The sequence below is a fragment of the Pyrus communis genome, chromosome 7 (assembly GCF_041283825.1).
Source record: "Pyrus communis isolate YQ-2024b chromosome 7, ASM4128382v1, whole genome shotgun sequence".
In the NCBI taxonomy this organism is placed as follows: domain Eukaryota; kingdom Viridiplantae; phylum Streptophyta; class Magnoliopsida; order Rosales; family Rosaceae; genus Pyrus; species Pyrus communis.
The window spans coordinates 21,856,802-21,873,598 of record NC_142571.1 but is presented as its reverse complement, the minus strand read 5'-3'; the positions used below and the strand labels follow the sequence as shown (position 1 = coordinate 21,873,598).

The following is a 16,797-nucleotide window of genomic DNA, read 5'->3' as shown; positions in this document are numbered from 1 at the left end:
GCAATGTAACTCTCATACATAGTGAAACTAGATTTACACTAATGTGGACGTAGTCCCAACGTGGGGTAAACCACAATATTTCATGTGTGTTCTTGCGATATTTCACATGTGTTCTTGTGTTTGTGTAATTTTACGGTCAAATGTAAGTTGGTTCAAAATCAACCCAATTTTGTACATAATCAATAGAGCATACGTGTACGTTCTACACAATGTGACAGTATATTTTGCATTTTCCGGAAAGAATATCAGATAGAGATGAAAGCTGGAGCTAACATCTTGTTGCGTGCACGTCGGATTAATATAACAATGTATAAGAACCTTTTTACCTTTTCTTCTTTGATTTACAACTATAAAACAAACTTGTAAGGGTCTTCAGGTTAATTGTGACGTAGTATAAAATAATGTTTAACGATCTCGCAATGTTGTAAAGTTTATTTGGAATTCAATCATCTTCAACAGAAGCCCAACTCAATCAGATTTCTCTTTCAAAATAAAAACAAATACTTCTTCCAAATAGTGTGCTATGCCAAACCTCGTGCACGGCCTCCTAACGTGCTGAGAACAACAAGGAAATCTTGTTCTCATTTAATTCAAATGTGCCTCTACAATTTTTGTCATCTTTTTCCTTGGCTCTTTGTGTTTACACCTAATCGAAGTGCCGTAGCTATCTTATTTTGTTTGTTTTGGCAGGCGTTTATGATCACTATGCTTTTAATTTAAAGGACTATATAATTAATTACTAGCTCATTAGCCTTTAATTACGTGAGAATACACAAGGAGGAGGAGGAGGAGGGTAGTTTAGTGCAGGCTTTGCAGGATTCGAAGAAATTGAAGTCCATGTGAAATGGCATGGCCAAGTGTTCCTGCAACTCTTCTCATATTCTTTGCCCTAGCAGTTTCTGCTGAGGATGTATTTCTTGACTGGCACGTCACACTTGACACAAGTATCAAACCGGCATCTGTCGACCAACCGGTATGAACAACATCACAGATTAAGTGTTCAAAACTTGATTTTTATTATATTTGTTTTATTTTATCTTCTTTGTTTTCCCTGAGATCTTTTACAATTGGTAAATTCAGGTTATCGCCATCAACGGGCAGTTTCCGGGGCCACTAATCAATGGCACAACCAATGATATGTTTCATGTCAGCGTGTTTAATGAAATGGATGAACCGCTGCTCATAACTTGGTATGGCCAAATATCGTGTGTTTGTATGATCTGTAGTGGATTGTGTTAAATTGATGCATAATTAGCGTTCCAAAAAAAAAATAAATAAATAAATTTAAGTCCCCTTAAAATCATATTTATTGATCAATATTCTCTCTTTCAAGTTTAGAACTAGAAGAAAGACTAAGAAATTAAGTCTAAGATAAGCTGAGAGAGATCTAGTTCCCACACTCCATTTGTCAACGCAATTTTTTGTGTGTCAAGTATTAAGTTATTTGAAGTGCAGATAGAGAAAAAGTGCCAAAATCACTAGCATATAGGGAAATATTGATTTGACATTTAGAGCCCTAAAGATTGAGGGTTGTAATGGTGCAGGAATGGCATACAACAAAGACTAAACTCTTGGCAAGATGGAGTATCAGGCACAAACTGTCCTATTCTTCCTGGCAACAACTGGACTTATATGTTCCAGTTCAAGGATCAAATTGGCACTTTTTCCTACTTCCCCTCACTCAAATTCCAGAAAGCCGGAGGATCTTTTGGTCCAATTCGCGTCAATAATCGTGCAGTTATCCAAGTACCATTTCCCAAACCAGAAGCAGAATTTGATCTTCTCATTGGTGACTGGTACGAAAGAAGCTACAAGGTACGTAATTCACAACCGACCGACATGTTATCGATCGACAAATGTGAACTGTGACCAAAATATGTAAATTTGTTGCTCTAATAATGTAAAATTTGTTTCTCTAATAATGTAACAGGAAGTTAGGTCCTTGATGAGCACCAAGTCCATGGCCTACAACAGCACCCCAGATAAAATTTTGATGAATGGAAAAGCTGCATATTTGGTACCTCCTACGGAAGGCCATGAGTCTTTAAATGTTGCAAAGGGTACGTACAATGATGAGAATACATTTATCAAGTTTTTCTACATTTTGGTTAATCGCATTTGGAATATGCTGATATTATTGGCACCGTTAACTTACAAATGTCGATAGTGGTTGATATGGCATCACTCTATATATGCAAATATTTACGATTAAATATGCTATTATATATATGCAGGGAAGACTTACAGAATTAGGATATCAAATGTTGGGACGACATGGAGCTTCAATTTTAGGATTCAAAGTCACAGAATGGTTTTGGTTGAAACAGAAGGATCCTATACAAATAAAATTACATTGGACTCTCTTGATGTTCATGTTGGGCAGTCCTACTCTGTGCTTGTCACAGCTGACCAAACTGTTTCAGACTATTACATGGTGGCAAGTCCTAAACTGTTCAAAGCTACAGATGTGAGCAAATTTGGCATTGGTGTACTGCACTATGATAACTCCACCACACCTGCCAGTGGGCCTCTTCCAACTGGTCCTGACCCGTTCGATCAAGAATTCTCCATCAATCAAGCTAAGTCCATTAGGTAATGCTGGAGACTTCTTCATTCGTTGCTAATTGATTTTGGGTTAGCGTTCAGAGTGATCATCTTGTCTTGTGATTATTGTATTATATTCGCCATTTAATGATTGAACATTTTTGTCTTGTGAAGGTTGAACTTGACCACAGGGGCTGCAAGGCCTAATCCGCAAGGATCCTTCAATGTACATAATGTGACATTGTCACAGACATTCATATTGCATTCATCCACTGCAGAAATTTTTGGTTTACCTCAGTTTACCGTCAACAATGTGTCTTACTTGGCCCCAGACACACCACTAAAGTTGGCCGATCAGTTTCTCAATGGGTCGGGAATTTACGATCTTGATAAATTTTCTACCAACTCTTCAAATGTTGAATCCGTACGTGGAGTTTTTGTTGCCACGGGAACCCATAAGGGGTGGATAGAACTTGTTTTCCAGAATGATTTGGAGGACATGGATGCTTGGCACTTGGATGGATTTGGATTCTTTGTTGTTGGGTAAGTACAAGTCTAACATTTTTAACGTTTCTTGTCGCTCAAGTATTAGTGCCATTGATTAAATCCAACAGTATATAACATATCAAACTCTCATATTTCATGCCAATATCATGTCTCGAAATTTATTTCAGTTTTGGAGCTGGAAAATGGAAGCCTGAGTCGTGCTCTACTTACAACCTTTATGATCCGGTCGTGCGATCTACTGTGCAAGTGTACCCTGGCGGATGGAGTGCAGTTTATGCATACCTTGACAACCCAGGAATGTGGAATTTGAGGTCACAACACTTGAAAAATTGGTATTTAGGGGAGGAGCTTTATGTGAGGGTGTATGATGCTGATCCCAACCCTGCCAAGGAAATGCCTCCTCCATCTAACCTCCTTCTATGTGGTCAGTAGTACTGTTGTTAATTGTACCCCGTCACCTTAATTTCTCAGTCATTATTAATTAATTAAGTTAATAATCCTCTTGTCTTGCTTAAATAATATCTTAAATTTATTTATTCTTTTATATTTTCATTTTTGCAGGAGCGTTTGCTCCTTCTCCGCCAGCAGCTCCGCCACCGAAGCCATCTAATGCACCATCTTTGCAAACAGCAGCAGGGTAATACTTGATTAATTATTCAAAGTATTAATTACTCCTGATTATTTTTATTTTAATTTGGAAAAATGTAATCCTCTAATTCAAAGCTAACCTATCTTTCTTTCTTGTTTGCATGTTTGTAGGTTTCACATTGCTTTCATCTGCATTGTTGCAACATCCTTTCAAATTTCACGAGGATTATCAAATTTTTTATAGGGATACCAAAATGGCCTTAGAATTAAGAAACTAAATATTAATTTTTTAGAATATACATTGACAAAGGGGGAGGTGCGAACACTTTCAGAGGCATTACAGTAATTAAGTTTTTATTGTAATAATGTTGAGATTTGATTTCTCACCTAGCCAATGAAGTGAACGACAACCCTTTCATCTATCCATATTGACATGTAAATTAATAAATCATGTGAACGTGTGCAGCATATAAACATATTCGAACTTCTTAATTGATAAACATATTAATCACTTGAGCTAAAAACTCATTGCTTAACCTTCTCTAGATTGACGACTATGTTCACACAAGAAACCCAAAAAAAAAAAAAGAAAGAGGAAGGGACTTGGACATTACTCATGCAATTACACTTGTAGCAAGAATGCCAAACATAAAACAAGCTTACATTTAACCCATTTGACAAAATGGCGTCACTAACAATCCAGAAAATTTGTAATCCCTTACCCTTTTTAGAATATCCAGCACAAGAAACCGTGTTTTTCGCTTGGACTAGGCACCAGTCAAAGTATATTACAAATAGAAATGAATGACGCAGTCCGTCAACAAAACTAATTAAGCATTGGCCCATAGAGATGAATGACTTAGTCCGTCAACAAAACTAATTAAGTATTGGCCTAAAGACCGTTGACAAGTGAAAGGAGACCGAACTCATACAAGTCTAACATTGAATTCCAATTCCCACTTAGTATTACTGTCCAGTGATATTTTTTTCACTTATAAGTGAGTGGTTTTAAATTCAATTCTTGCAAAAGACGAATTTAAATAACATCCCGCGGGTCGGAAGGCGGCGGGGGAAGGGGGAGGATAACATTATTACTAGTCCATTGTGTGGCTTAGCCCACCTTAATCTCTTGTGTAGATAATATGGTTTGTTCAATTTTTTTTTTATTATTATTTATTGAATTCCGATTAACGAGATTTCCAAGTCCTATAACGTGTAAGACTTTGTTGATATGCTGCAATGCTCATCTATAAATAGAAGCAAAGGAACTCAAGACCAACACAATAAAACCCCTTCACTCATCTCTCTATCTATCTAGCTACCAAATCCCGGAAATGGCCTCGAAAACGGCCGGCTTGTTTTGCGTAGTCTTTTCCCTCTTGATCTTTGTGTTGCTATCTCAAAAAGCTCTTGCAAAACCTACTGATCACCATGATCATAAGCATGACTCCTTCGAGTTCATTCAATACTTGGAGGGATGCCACAAAGGTCAAAACGTCAGTGGGTTGCAAGAGCTCAAAAAATACCTCACCAAATTCGGCTACTTGAATTATGATCACTCAAAACATGCTGATGATGACGAGTTTGATGACCTTCTAGAGTCTGCCATCAAGTCATACCAGAAAAGCTACCATTTAAAAGTCACCGGAAGCTTAGACACTACCACGGCAAAACAAATGATGGTGCCCAGATGTGGTGTGCCAGATGTTGTCAACGGCACGCGAAAGGGAAGCAAAAAGCACAACCGCAAACTCAAGTCCATCCATGGAGTTTCTCATTATGAGTTCTTCTTCCCTGGACCTCGAAGATGGCCATCTACACAAACCCATCTGAGATATCGCTTTGCTTCGAGTGCAAGGCAAGTCCCCGGCACAGAGAATGTAAGGTCTATATGTGCACAAGCATTTCAGAGATGGGCACAAGTGACCACTTTTACATTTGAGGAAGTTCCTTCTACTTCAGCGGCTGACATTACCATTGGCTTCCACCGTGGCAACCATGGAGATGGGTCCTCATTTGACGGCTTCAAAGGGACTTACGCGCATGCGAATCCGCCTAAAGGTGGAAACTTCCATTTTGATGCAGATGAGACATGGAGTGCCAATCCAGGGCCGAATGAGATAGACTTGGAATCCGTTGCTGTACACGAAATAGGCCATCTTCTGGGGCTTAATCACAATCCTGATCTCCCCGATGCAATCATGTATCCCTACTTTGAATATGGGATGGTGAAACGTGATCTGAATAGGGATGACATTGATGGTATACGTACTTTGTATGGTTTACAGTAGCAAGCACATCATAGATTGTTATTACTACATTGATAAGAAGATGGAGTGAGGTGACTGCAAGTCCCTATATATAAAGAAAATAAATGATTTTTGGTACAAGATATATACATTTTTGCATTGATGAAGATGTAAAATTTTTTAACCTTTTTTATTTTTGGTTGCAGATGTTATAATAAAAGTGCTTATAAGTCTTTATGGTATTTCATGTATTCTTTTCGCGCGATTTGGTTTCATTGTCCCCTCGAGAGGTCTAGGTTCCTCAAGTCCTTATGCTATTTCTTGTATAGTTTTTTTCGATCGCTCTACTTCTTTTATCTAAATTTTGTTGTGGGTGTGTTTGGAAGGATGCGAGTGTTCTATCGAGGGCTAGGTTCCTTTTATAAACATAACTGTGAGGATCAATGACTTGTCAATCATATCATTTGATTCTCGAGTAACTTATTATTTAGATGACTTGATTTTCTAAGTGATCTTATGGCCCGGTATGGTTAGAATAATAGAGTTTTAACCTCTGATTAGCCTTTTATGTGATCGCTATTTAGTAAGACTTATTATGGTGGGACATTGGTTGATTGGACTATGATTTGGTAAATCTCTCCTTCCTATAATAGGATGGGGAGAAACTCTAGTCAATATAAAAGGCATGTCCCTGCTCTCACAACAATTATTCTCATACAAAATACCAAAACCATATTCTCTTGGTTGAGAACACTTTTGGTTGCTAAGAGTAGAAAACTCATTTGTCACCTGCAAGAGTTACGTCTTTCACATTCTACAGATAAATTCAAGCCACATCTTTCACATTCTATGGATAAGTTCATCGCTATTTTATATTGATTCGATTCATTATATTCATTATCCTAATGTGTTGTTGTATGATAGGGAATTTACCACACATGCAAACGGGCTAAAAACTCCTATAATACTTGCAAGAATAACAAGGTTATTGTAGTATAAACGGATGTTGTAAGGTCATTCTCTACATGGATTATTAAATAATTCAAAACAAACCGAATTCCAACTAATTATTGTAAAATAGAAATTTGAGATAATTGCTTTTTATGACCTAATTTAATAAAACGAATTACATGGATTATTAAATAATTCAAAACAAACCAAATTCCAACTAATTATTGTAAAATAGAAATTTGAGATAATTGCTTTTTATGACCTAATTTAAAAAACGAATTTAATTAATAAAAATAAAACAATCTGCAATATTAAAGCTGAAAGAAAAGGAAAAGTTTTGGAGAAATCAAAATAAGAAAGCACTAGGGTTCCACCATCACCTTGCAATCCTATGAACTTTTACCAATTATTTATGATCTACACATGCCACTTTGAAGGTTAGGTTTTCCTAATTTATATTCTACTTGGAACCTCCAACATAGAACATATATCTAACATGCAACCCGTCCGGATGTTCGGATCAAATCTAAACATGAAAGACTCATTAATTATGCTCTATGAAAACTCTTTGAAAAACCATGCAACCCCTAAGACGTGGTGTTCATCTTAAGTGAAATTACAATTATTAATCACAGAAGCCAACGTAAATTTCAGGGAACCTTCCGACCAAAATTGCATCAAATTACTTTTTCTAAAGATCCTAATGGTGATCAGACATTAAGACAATTAGATAGTTTTAATCACGGTGATTAATAATTCAAAGTAGGCATGCAATCAATCATAAGCAATTAAATAAAAATTACATATTCATGCTAAGGCTCAAGGCTTCACCCTAGCAAAAGGAATTAGTTACGCATATTCATAATTGAAATCATAGAAAATATTATTAAGAATAAAAGGAATGAAAATACCTCAAAGTAGAAAATCTCCAAGAACTCTAGCAATTACTCTCTGTCTCCAAAGTAGCATAAAAGAAAGCGTACAAAGTAGCATAAAAGAAAGCGTAGCCCTAAAACTAGTGCTGACTAAAACCTTAAATATCTCCCTAAAAGCCAGCGGCAAAATCCCTAAGAACCAATTCTCTTATTTCCACTAGGAAGCTGACAATTAATAAAATATATTAGAACATAAAGTCCTAATTAAGCTAGGAGAATCTGCTAATTACTTGTCCAGCCACGTTTTAGTCTCAGATATCCTCCAAATCCGGCCCGTGATAGCTTGTTTTGAAGATCGGGACGTTCTGAACACATCTCCAGAAGGCCACGAACCCATCCGAGATCATCTTGGGCTCCAAAAATGCAAGTCAAGCCCAAAACGTCACTATTCCAGCATCGCGCATTGCTCCTTTATTTTATTGCCAAAAAATCATCGCTAGGTAGAAAAATCTGATATTTTGATACGATCAAGCTAACTGACTCATGAACGTCCTCCAACTATAATTACTCCAAAATTCGTCCATTTGACCATGTTTTGCTCCAGAGGAAGTCGGATGTATAAATCAAAGTATTAAAATTCTACCAAAATAATTACTAAAACATACTAAGAGTAGGTAAAATATACAATATGAAATTGACTCATCATTGTACTTTTCAGAATATATCTTACATATGGTATCAGAGTCAAACAAGTTTAGGGTCCAATTATAGCTAACCTGTTTGAGTAAATTTTGACACAAGTAAAAGCACAGTTTGTTTGTTGTTTTGGTTGGGTGTCTTTTACCTATCGATCATGATTCTTCCGATTACTTCTATACTGTTTGCACGAGGATTCTCTAATTACAATTTTGCAAAAATTCGTGGCAAAAACAGCACTCCCATTTATTTAATAATAATAAATAAATAAAGGGAAAACAAAGGGGAAATTGATGTTTCCTTGCATGTTTTCTTTGGCTTCTTTCTCTTCCTGGTGTGGGCGAGTCGAAACTTGAGACTTAAAATGTTTTTTTTTTTTTTTTTGGGCTTTTGGCTCTATTCGGTGTTTTCCAGTAAGAATTTTCTCCGCAAAGGTATGAAATTATTGTTCGCAATTTAATCTACCTAATTTGGTGGAATTGATATTAAGCTTTTGGTTCCAACTGAATTGAGAACTAGATAAAGGTTTTGTTGATTCTGGGCAATCAGCCTTCTTTTTCTTCTTCAAATTCTCCATCTCAAAATTGACTAGGTTGAGAATTTACGCTTCCTCTTATTGCTTTGTAAAATCTAGCCTTCAAAAAATTTTAAGAATTTTGGTTACTTTGCTTATATTTTGATTACTCAAAACACGCTAACAATGATGAGTTTTGATAACCTTCTAGAGTCCGCCATCAAGTCACACCAGAAAAGCTACCATTTAAAAGTCACAAGAAGCTTAGACACTACCACGGCGAAACATATGATGGTGCCAAGATGTGGTGTGCCGGATGTTGTCAACGGCGCCCCAAGGGGGAACAAAATGCACAACCGCAAGCTCAAGTCCATCCATGAAGTTTCTCATTACGAGTGCTTCTTCCCTGGACCGCAAAGATAGCCTCACGGCCACCTACAAAAACCCCAGATATCGCTTTGCTTCGAGTGCAAGTCAAGTCCCAGGATGTAGTTATGTATTCTGAAAACTATAGTGCATTAAGTAGTTTCACTCTGCAAAGCTCTATGATGTGGTTTTTTTTTTTTTTTTTTTTTTTTTTTGAACAAACGATAGTATCTAGACGGGGGTGGGGGAGTGGGAAGCCTTACAATGGGCTTGCATTAATAATGTGGTTCAACTTTGTCTTTGGCGAGAATCGAACTTAAGATCTCTCACTTACAAGCGAAGAGAAATACCACTAGACCATAGTACTAAGTGGCGTGTTATGTATTCTGAAAACTATAGTTCCCATCCCTGAACAGGTCTAGCCATGAGATTTCGAAGGGCCGTGTGTGAAACTTAAACTAAGTCCTAACATGATTTAACACAATAATACAGAAGAAAAAATTTAGCGTGAATCGGTGCCATAAATTAAGCAGTCGGTGTTTAATTGACAAATTGAACATTGCTAACTTTTTGGTGCATTAGGGGACAGTAAGCATGGCTCACTATTCCAACTCCACATCGAACATAGACTACTTTCTTGCCGTGGATCTTTCCCACCTGGAATCGCCAGCCTGCAACACCACACTGCCTCTCAGATTAGCTAAAGTAAAATATGCGATGCCTCAAAAGGGTAGGGGAAAAAAATAGAAAAGAATCTGAGATAACAATTGTGGCAAGCTCAGAAATCCACAGAAGGATGCTTTCATTAGGCTTAAAAGCCGCGGTCTGTAGAAACAAACGTCTCCGTGTTGGGGAAAAAACTTAGAGTACATTACTCTAACACAAGTGTTGGAGAAACAATACAAGTAAACAAATTACTTGTATTACACAAACAAAATATTACAACACTCTCAAAGGACACTCTTAGAAGCAATGACACTCACTTACTTTCTAGAGACACACTCTAAATCACTCATACTACTACAAGACTATTCTTGCTTCTCACTCTTACTTGATTGCTTGCTTGCTTGATTACAGTCTTACTTGGTTGCCTACTTCTACTTCTTGATTTCTTGGTTGGTTACTTACAATACACACACACACACACCTATGTATAGGTGGTGTTGACCGACTACAATTGCCCACCGCCATTGGGCTTTGTATGGCAGCCACACAATTGTACAAGTAGCTAGATCTTTCTAGCTAATGATCATGCATTGCCACCGACATGCTTTCCTAATTGGCCTTATGTTTTCCTAGTTTCTAGTACATTCTAATTACAAACAAACATAATTAATCATGGCTAGAAACGTCTAGCACATTTGCATGCACCGACCACCTCCCATGCACATTTGAATCTCCATAACCTTCTAGCTAGTACCACCGACATAGTATTTTGCTAGAGTTGTCTAGCATCCAAACACCAATTAGGCTGGTGTTGATCTTCAACACTTCCCCTCAACACCAGCTCATTCCTTCCTTCATGTCGAGTTGACGACGAAGCTTTTTCATGCACACCCATTTTCATGATATGGGTTTCACAACTCTTCGCTTTGGCATTAGATTCCAAGCTTGATTTAGCTCCGCTGCAGTGACCTCTTCTCCCAACTTTGAGTCACTCAGGTTCAACTATTTCTTCTTCTATGGCTACGTTGGCGTATTTAGGATTTGGTTTCCGAATTCTTGTTGACCTCCTTGGTTGTGATTGTGGAGTTGATACTTCCACTTCACTAGGTCTAACTTCTTCTAGTTGTTGATATACGTCAGCTTACCAAGGGTTTTGGGGCACTGCTTGCTCAACACCATCACCATCAAGTGAATCCTCAGACTCATTTGGTCTCGACTGAATTCGAACAGTTTGCTCCCCTATCTTTTGCTGCAACTTATCTTCTATCTCTCTTGAATCAGGCAACGCCTCCTTTTCTGAGGACCACCAAGAAGATGCTTCATCAAACACCACATCTCGTGATGTGTAACACCTTCCATTCGTAGGATCACAACATTTCTGCCCTTTTCTTTGGCTGTCGTATCCCACAAAGATGCATCGGACTGCCTTCTTGTCAAACTTGCTATGTAAATGACTTGGAACAAGTACGTAGCACACACAACCAAAGACTCGAAAATAACTAACTGTAGGTTTCATATCCCACAGTTTCTCAAAGGGTTAGACAAATTCTAACATGGGTTGAGGAAGCTTGTTGATCACATAAGCTGCAGTTCTCATTGCTTCGGCCTAAAACCTTCCTGGTACATTCTTGGCATGGAGCATACTTCGACATATTTCTGCAAAATGTCGATTCTTTCTTTCTGCTACACCATTCTGTTGTGGTGTATTGGCACAGGTGAACTGGTGACGTACGCTACATTCTCGTAGATACTGGGAAAACTCATTCGAGGTATATTCTCCTCCATTATCCGTGCGTATGCAACAGATCTTCTTTCCTACTTCTCCCTCAACTGTCTCCTTAAACTCTTTAAATTTTGAAAATGTTTCAAATTTTTCTTTCATAAAGAAAACCCACACATACCTCAAGAAGTCATCAATGAACGTCACCATGTACCACATCCCACTTATCGATGGTTGCTTGACGGGCCCGAACACATCAGAATGAACCAACTCCAACGGCTCTTACGCTTTAAACTTCGACTCTTCGTATGGTAGTTGATGTGTTTTACCATACTGGCATCCTGCACAAACCATGTATGTTCTCACATCAAGCTGAGGTAGCCCCTTAAGCATTGACTTCTTCATCATCACATTTAGCTTGTGATAGCTAACGTGACCCAATCTCATGTGCCATAAATCTGCTGTCTCGTTCTTCCTTGTCTTGTCTATGTATGCAGTTTTTGCTGAGATTACATAAACTGACTGCAGTCGCCGTCCCTTAGATCTTGAGGTGTCGATACACCTTCACATCTCGTGGACCAAACAAGACATAATTTCCCAACGACGTCAATTGCGGCACTGAAAGTAGATTTTTCTTCATACCTGGAACATGGTAGACATCTTGAAGCGGCACATGGTTAGTGTTGCATCGGGGCTCAATTATTGTCTTACCGATGTGAGCAATCGGTAGGCTCGAGTCGTCAGTCGTCGCCACTAAGCGGCCTCCTTGTACTCAATCAGACTTTGTAACTTTTTCTCATCACCTGTAACACTTGCCTTCAAATCTTTTATTATTCTAGGACTGACCACGGTTGTCGTGATACTTCGGAGCTCCCCCTGGCCGAGAACTCCCTCCTCCTTGATGACCATTTTCCTTGTCACCATTTTTTTTTTATCCACCACCAGCACGCTGCTTAAAGCTGCCTTTACTTTTGGTGTAGAGCGCTTCCTCCTCACCTCTTAACGAGACCCCTCTCATTTGCTTTGCCAAAGCTTCTTGATCGGCAAGCAAATTCTCGAACTCAACAAGTGATGGTTGGGTCTGCCATCCTTGTACAACGGCAACAAAGCCTCGATATTTGGGTCTCAATCCATGGATAATTATTTTTTTTATCCTGGATTCTACAATGGCAGCACTAGGATCTAATTCAGAAATTTCATGGCAAATAGACTTTACCTTGTGGAAATACTGCGCAATCGTCATGTCCCTTTGGGCCACTGATAATAGCTTGTTCTCGAGAAGTTACTGTCTTGTATCGTTCCTCTTTGAAAAGAGTGTGGCGAAGGTGTCCCATGCTTCTTTTGGTGTCTTGGCCTTCCGTATGTGCTCTAACATGTCATCTTCAACTGTAGTTTTTAAGGCAAACATGACCTTACCTGCCTTGATCTTCCACTTCCTCAAAGTGCCGCTGGTGTTTTTTTCTGGCTGCGTAACTTCATTACCGACGACGACATCCCAAAGATCTTGGCCTTGTAGGTAAGACTCCATACACATCACCCATGTGTTGTAATTTTTGTTGCTTAACTTTTTGATTCCTCCAACAACTTGAAGGTCTCCCATCGTGTCGACAGAGCTTCGATAAGCCGAACAAGATTAACGAATAATCTTGCGAAGTACTAAACTTCTCACGATTCTCAAAAGCTTCAATAGAGACGGTCCCTGATCGTACTGCTCTGATACCAATTGTTGGGGAAAAAACTTAAAGTACACAACTCTAACACAAGTGTTGGAGAGACAATACAAGTAAACAAATTACTTGTATTACACAAACAAAATATTACAACACTCTCAAAGGACACTCTTAGAAGCAATGACACTCACTTACTTTCTAGAGACACACTCTAGATCACTCACACTACTACAAAACTATTCTTGCTTCTCACTCTTACTTGATTGCTTGCTTGCTTGATTACAGACTTACTTGGTTGCCTACTTCTACTTCTTGATTTCTTGGTTGGTTACTTACAATACACACACACCGATTTATAGGTGGTGTTGACCGACTACAATTGCCCACCGCCATTGGGCTTTGTATGGCAGCCACACAATTGTACAAGCAGCTAGATCTAGCTAATGATCATGCACTGCCACCGACATGTTTTCCTAATTGGCCTTATGTTTTCCTAGTTTCTAGTACATTCTAATTACAAACAAACATAATTAATCATGGCCAAAAACGTCTAGCACATTTGCATGCACTGACCACCTCCCATGCACATTTGAATCTCCAGAGCCTTCTAGCTAGTACCACCGACATAGTATTTTGCTAGAGTTGTCTAGCATCCAAACACCAATTAGGCTGGTGTTGATCTTTAACACTCCGGTGATGGAAACACTGTGATAAGGCCAATGTACGGTCTTTAGAGCAACTCCACCCCTATCCACTTTGCGCCAGCACCTAGCCCATTTATCCACTTAATTGAACAGTAATAGACCCAATGAACAGTAATAGGCCAAAGCATCTCCACCCCAAAAAAAATGTGCTGGCACCCAGTCTAAAAATGCGCTGGTACAAACGATCTCCACCCCTACAAAATGCGCTGGCACCCAGTCCATTTAAAATATTAAATAATTTTTTTATAAAATAATAAAAAAAATAGTTTTAATTTCGGATAGGATTTTTAACCAATCTTGTCACGCCACGTGTCATTATCCGAACGTACTATTTTTTGACTAGATTTCTGCTAAGATTTTCAACCAATCCCGACAACCCACGTGTCACTTCCTGTTTACAATAATTTAGGCAAGATTTCGATAAGATTTTTAACCAATCTCGTCACGCCACGTGTCATTATCCGAACATACTATTTTTTGAATAGATTTCCGCTAAGATTTTCAACCAATCACGTAGTGCCACGTGGCATTGTCCAGAACCTCATCTTCTTTTTTTTTGTCCATATAAACCCTACATCCCTACATCCATCCTCACACTAAACTCAATCCTTTTTTTTAGCTCAGAAATCTTCTTTATCGTTTTCAAATCTTGAGTTCTTACAATGTCTTCTTCAAGGAGAGCGTATAAACAGTTGCAAGAGCAGCAGAAAAGGTTGTTGGCACAACAGGAAGAATTGGTCAATCTTGACCAAGGTGGAGGTGGAGATGAGGCATTCGCAATGGAGGAGGATGAGGATGATCACCATAGAAGGCGGAGGGCCTCACATTCCCGCCGTATCATGGAAGCTATAGGTCAGATAGCCAAACCTGGACGTGCGGCAAACATCGATAGAATAAGGGAAAGACGAGGTAAAGATCTCTTGGAAAATTATTTTATTCCCAATAGCGTTTTCCCTGATCATGTTTTTAGACGTCGTTTTAGAATGCAACGAAGTTTGTTCACTAAAATCATGAGTGATGTTTGCAACCATGATCCATATTTTGTGCAAAAAGATGATGCTTTTCATGTTCTAGGTCTTCTTCCTAAGCAAAAAATTACGGCTGCCTTGTGAATGCTTGCATATGGAGCATCTGCAGATCAAGTGGATGAGATCGCAAGGATGGGAAAAACAACAGTTCTGGAGTCCCTGATGCGGTTTTGCTCTGTAATTGAAGGCCTTTACACCAATGAGTACCTTCGGCAACCCATGACAAGGGACATGCGAAGGCTTCTGAGGAAGGGTGAGATGCGAGGCTTCCCTGGCATGATTGGAAGCATTGACTGCATGCACTGGACATGGAAAAACTGTCCAAGTGCATGGCAATGAGCTTATGGCGACAGAAAATGAGCCAAAAGCATCATTCTGGAAGCGGTGACTTCTTTTGATACATGGATTTGGCATGCTTTTTTTGGTGTTCCAGGAGCTCAGAATGACCTAAATGTCCTTGCCCAATCTCCAGTGTTTGGGTTAATGGTAATAAATACGAGGGACCATACTACCTTGCAGATGGTATTTACCCAAGGTGGTCAACATTTGTCAAAACAGTGCCACACCCGCAGAGTGAAAAAGAGAAACACTTCGCAAAGTGTCAAGAAGGGTGTAGGAAGGATGTCGAGCGTTGTTTTGGTATCCTGCAAGCTCGTTGGGCCATTGTCAGGGCTGCAGCTAGAATGTTTGATGTCGAGGCTCTTCGATCCATCATGATGACATGTATTATTCTCCACAACATGATTGTTGAAGACGAGTATGATTATGATGTCGTCGATGAATACGAGCCGGATCCGATGAACAACTCAAGAACACAAATCTACTATGCTCATGACCGGACCGAAGATCCCGTGCAACACGAGCCGTTGGAACGGGATGGACGTTACAATGAATTGATCGTTCAACGATACACTTCATTGCAAGAGCCATACTGGCACATAACCCGCCAGAATGACTTGATTGACCATCAGTGGAGATTGCACGAAGGCGAAGATAATTAAAATAAGGCTTGTGGTTGAAGAATAAAGTGTATTGTTTTTTAAGTAATCTTATTTAGTGTGTTTGTTTTTTTTTTAAGTTTAAATGGTGAGGTTATGTAATTTTTTTTGGTGTTTTTTTTTTAAATGTTTATTTGGTGAGTTTATGTAATCTTATTCAAATATTTAAATAAAGTACAAAAATTACATAAGAAATTAAATAAAGTTCTAAAAATAAATAAGAAATTACATAAGAAATTAAATAAAGTTCTAAAAGTAAATAAGAAATTACATAAGAAATTAAATAAAGTTCTAAAAGTAAATAAGAAATTACATAAGAAATTAAATAAAGTTCTAAAAGTAAATAAGAAATTACATAAGAAATTAAATAAAGCTCTAAAAGTAAATAAGAAATTACATAAGAAATTAAATAAAGCTCTAAAAGTAAATAAGAAATTACATAAGAAATTAAATAAAGCTCTAAAAGTAAATAAGAAATTACATAAGAAATTAAATAAAGTTCTAAAAGTAAATAAAAAATTACATAAAAAATTAAATAAAGTTCTAAAAATAAATAAGAAATTAAACAAAGTCTGTGGAGTTAGGATATGTGGTGCTAGGATCTTGGTTGCTAGGATTTCTGTAGCTGGAACCCCCTTGATTTGTTTCGGCATCTCTTGCACGCCTCCTTCGCATGACATCTCTTTTTTCTGATGTCCAAAAATAATTTGAATTCGGAGAC

The 16,797-nt window shown here is 38.2% G+C and overlaps 1 protein-coding gene and 1 pseudogene across 2 annotated transcripts; both read left to right on the top strand.

Annotated features, from left to right (window-relative positions):
* Positions 1-776: 776 nt before the first annotated feature.
* On the top strand, positions 777-4,059 carry LOC137734381 (monocopper oxidase-like protein SKU5). The gene is made up of 9 exons (XM_088698057.1): positions 777-973; positions 1,081-1,190; positions 1,545-1,815; positions 1,931-2,060; positions 2,235-2,592; positions 2,719-3,087; positions 3,219-3,475; positions 3,613-3,688; positions 3,811-4,059. Exons 1-9 carry the CDS (start codon positions 845-847, stop codon positions 3,881-3,883), a joined length of 1,773 nt encoding a protein of 590 aa, XP_088554183.1. The 5' UTR covers positions 777-844; the 3' UTR covers positions 3,884-4,059.
* An 852-nt stretch (positions 4,060-4,911) lies between these two features.
* Positions 4,912-6,130, top strand: LOC137734380 (metalloendoproteinase 2-MMP pseudogene; annotated as a pseudogene). Its single transcript, XR_015964102.1, has one exon. The product of XR_015964102.1 is annotated as a metalloendoproteinase 2-MMP pseudogene (transcript).
* Positions 6,131-16,797: the final 10,667 nt, after the last annotated feature.

Bases quoted from the DNA above. Each gene is read 5' to 3' on its own strand.
- LOC137734381 (XM_088698057.1), top strand. From the start codon at position 845: ATGGCATGGCCAAGTGTTCCTGCAACTCTTCTCATATTCTTTGCCCTA. The intron at 2,061-2,234 runs GTACGTACAATG...ATATATATGCAG, and splicing joins GTCTTTAAATGTTGCAAAGG to GGAAGACTTACAGAATTAGG. The intron at 3,476-3,612 runs GTCAGTAGTACT...TCATTTTTGCAG, and splicing joins ATCTAACCTCCTTCTATGTG to GAGCGTTTGCTCCTTCTCCG.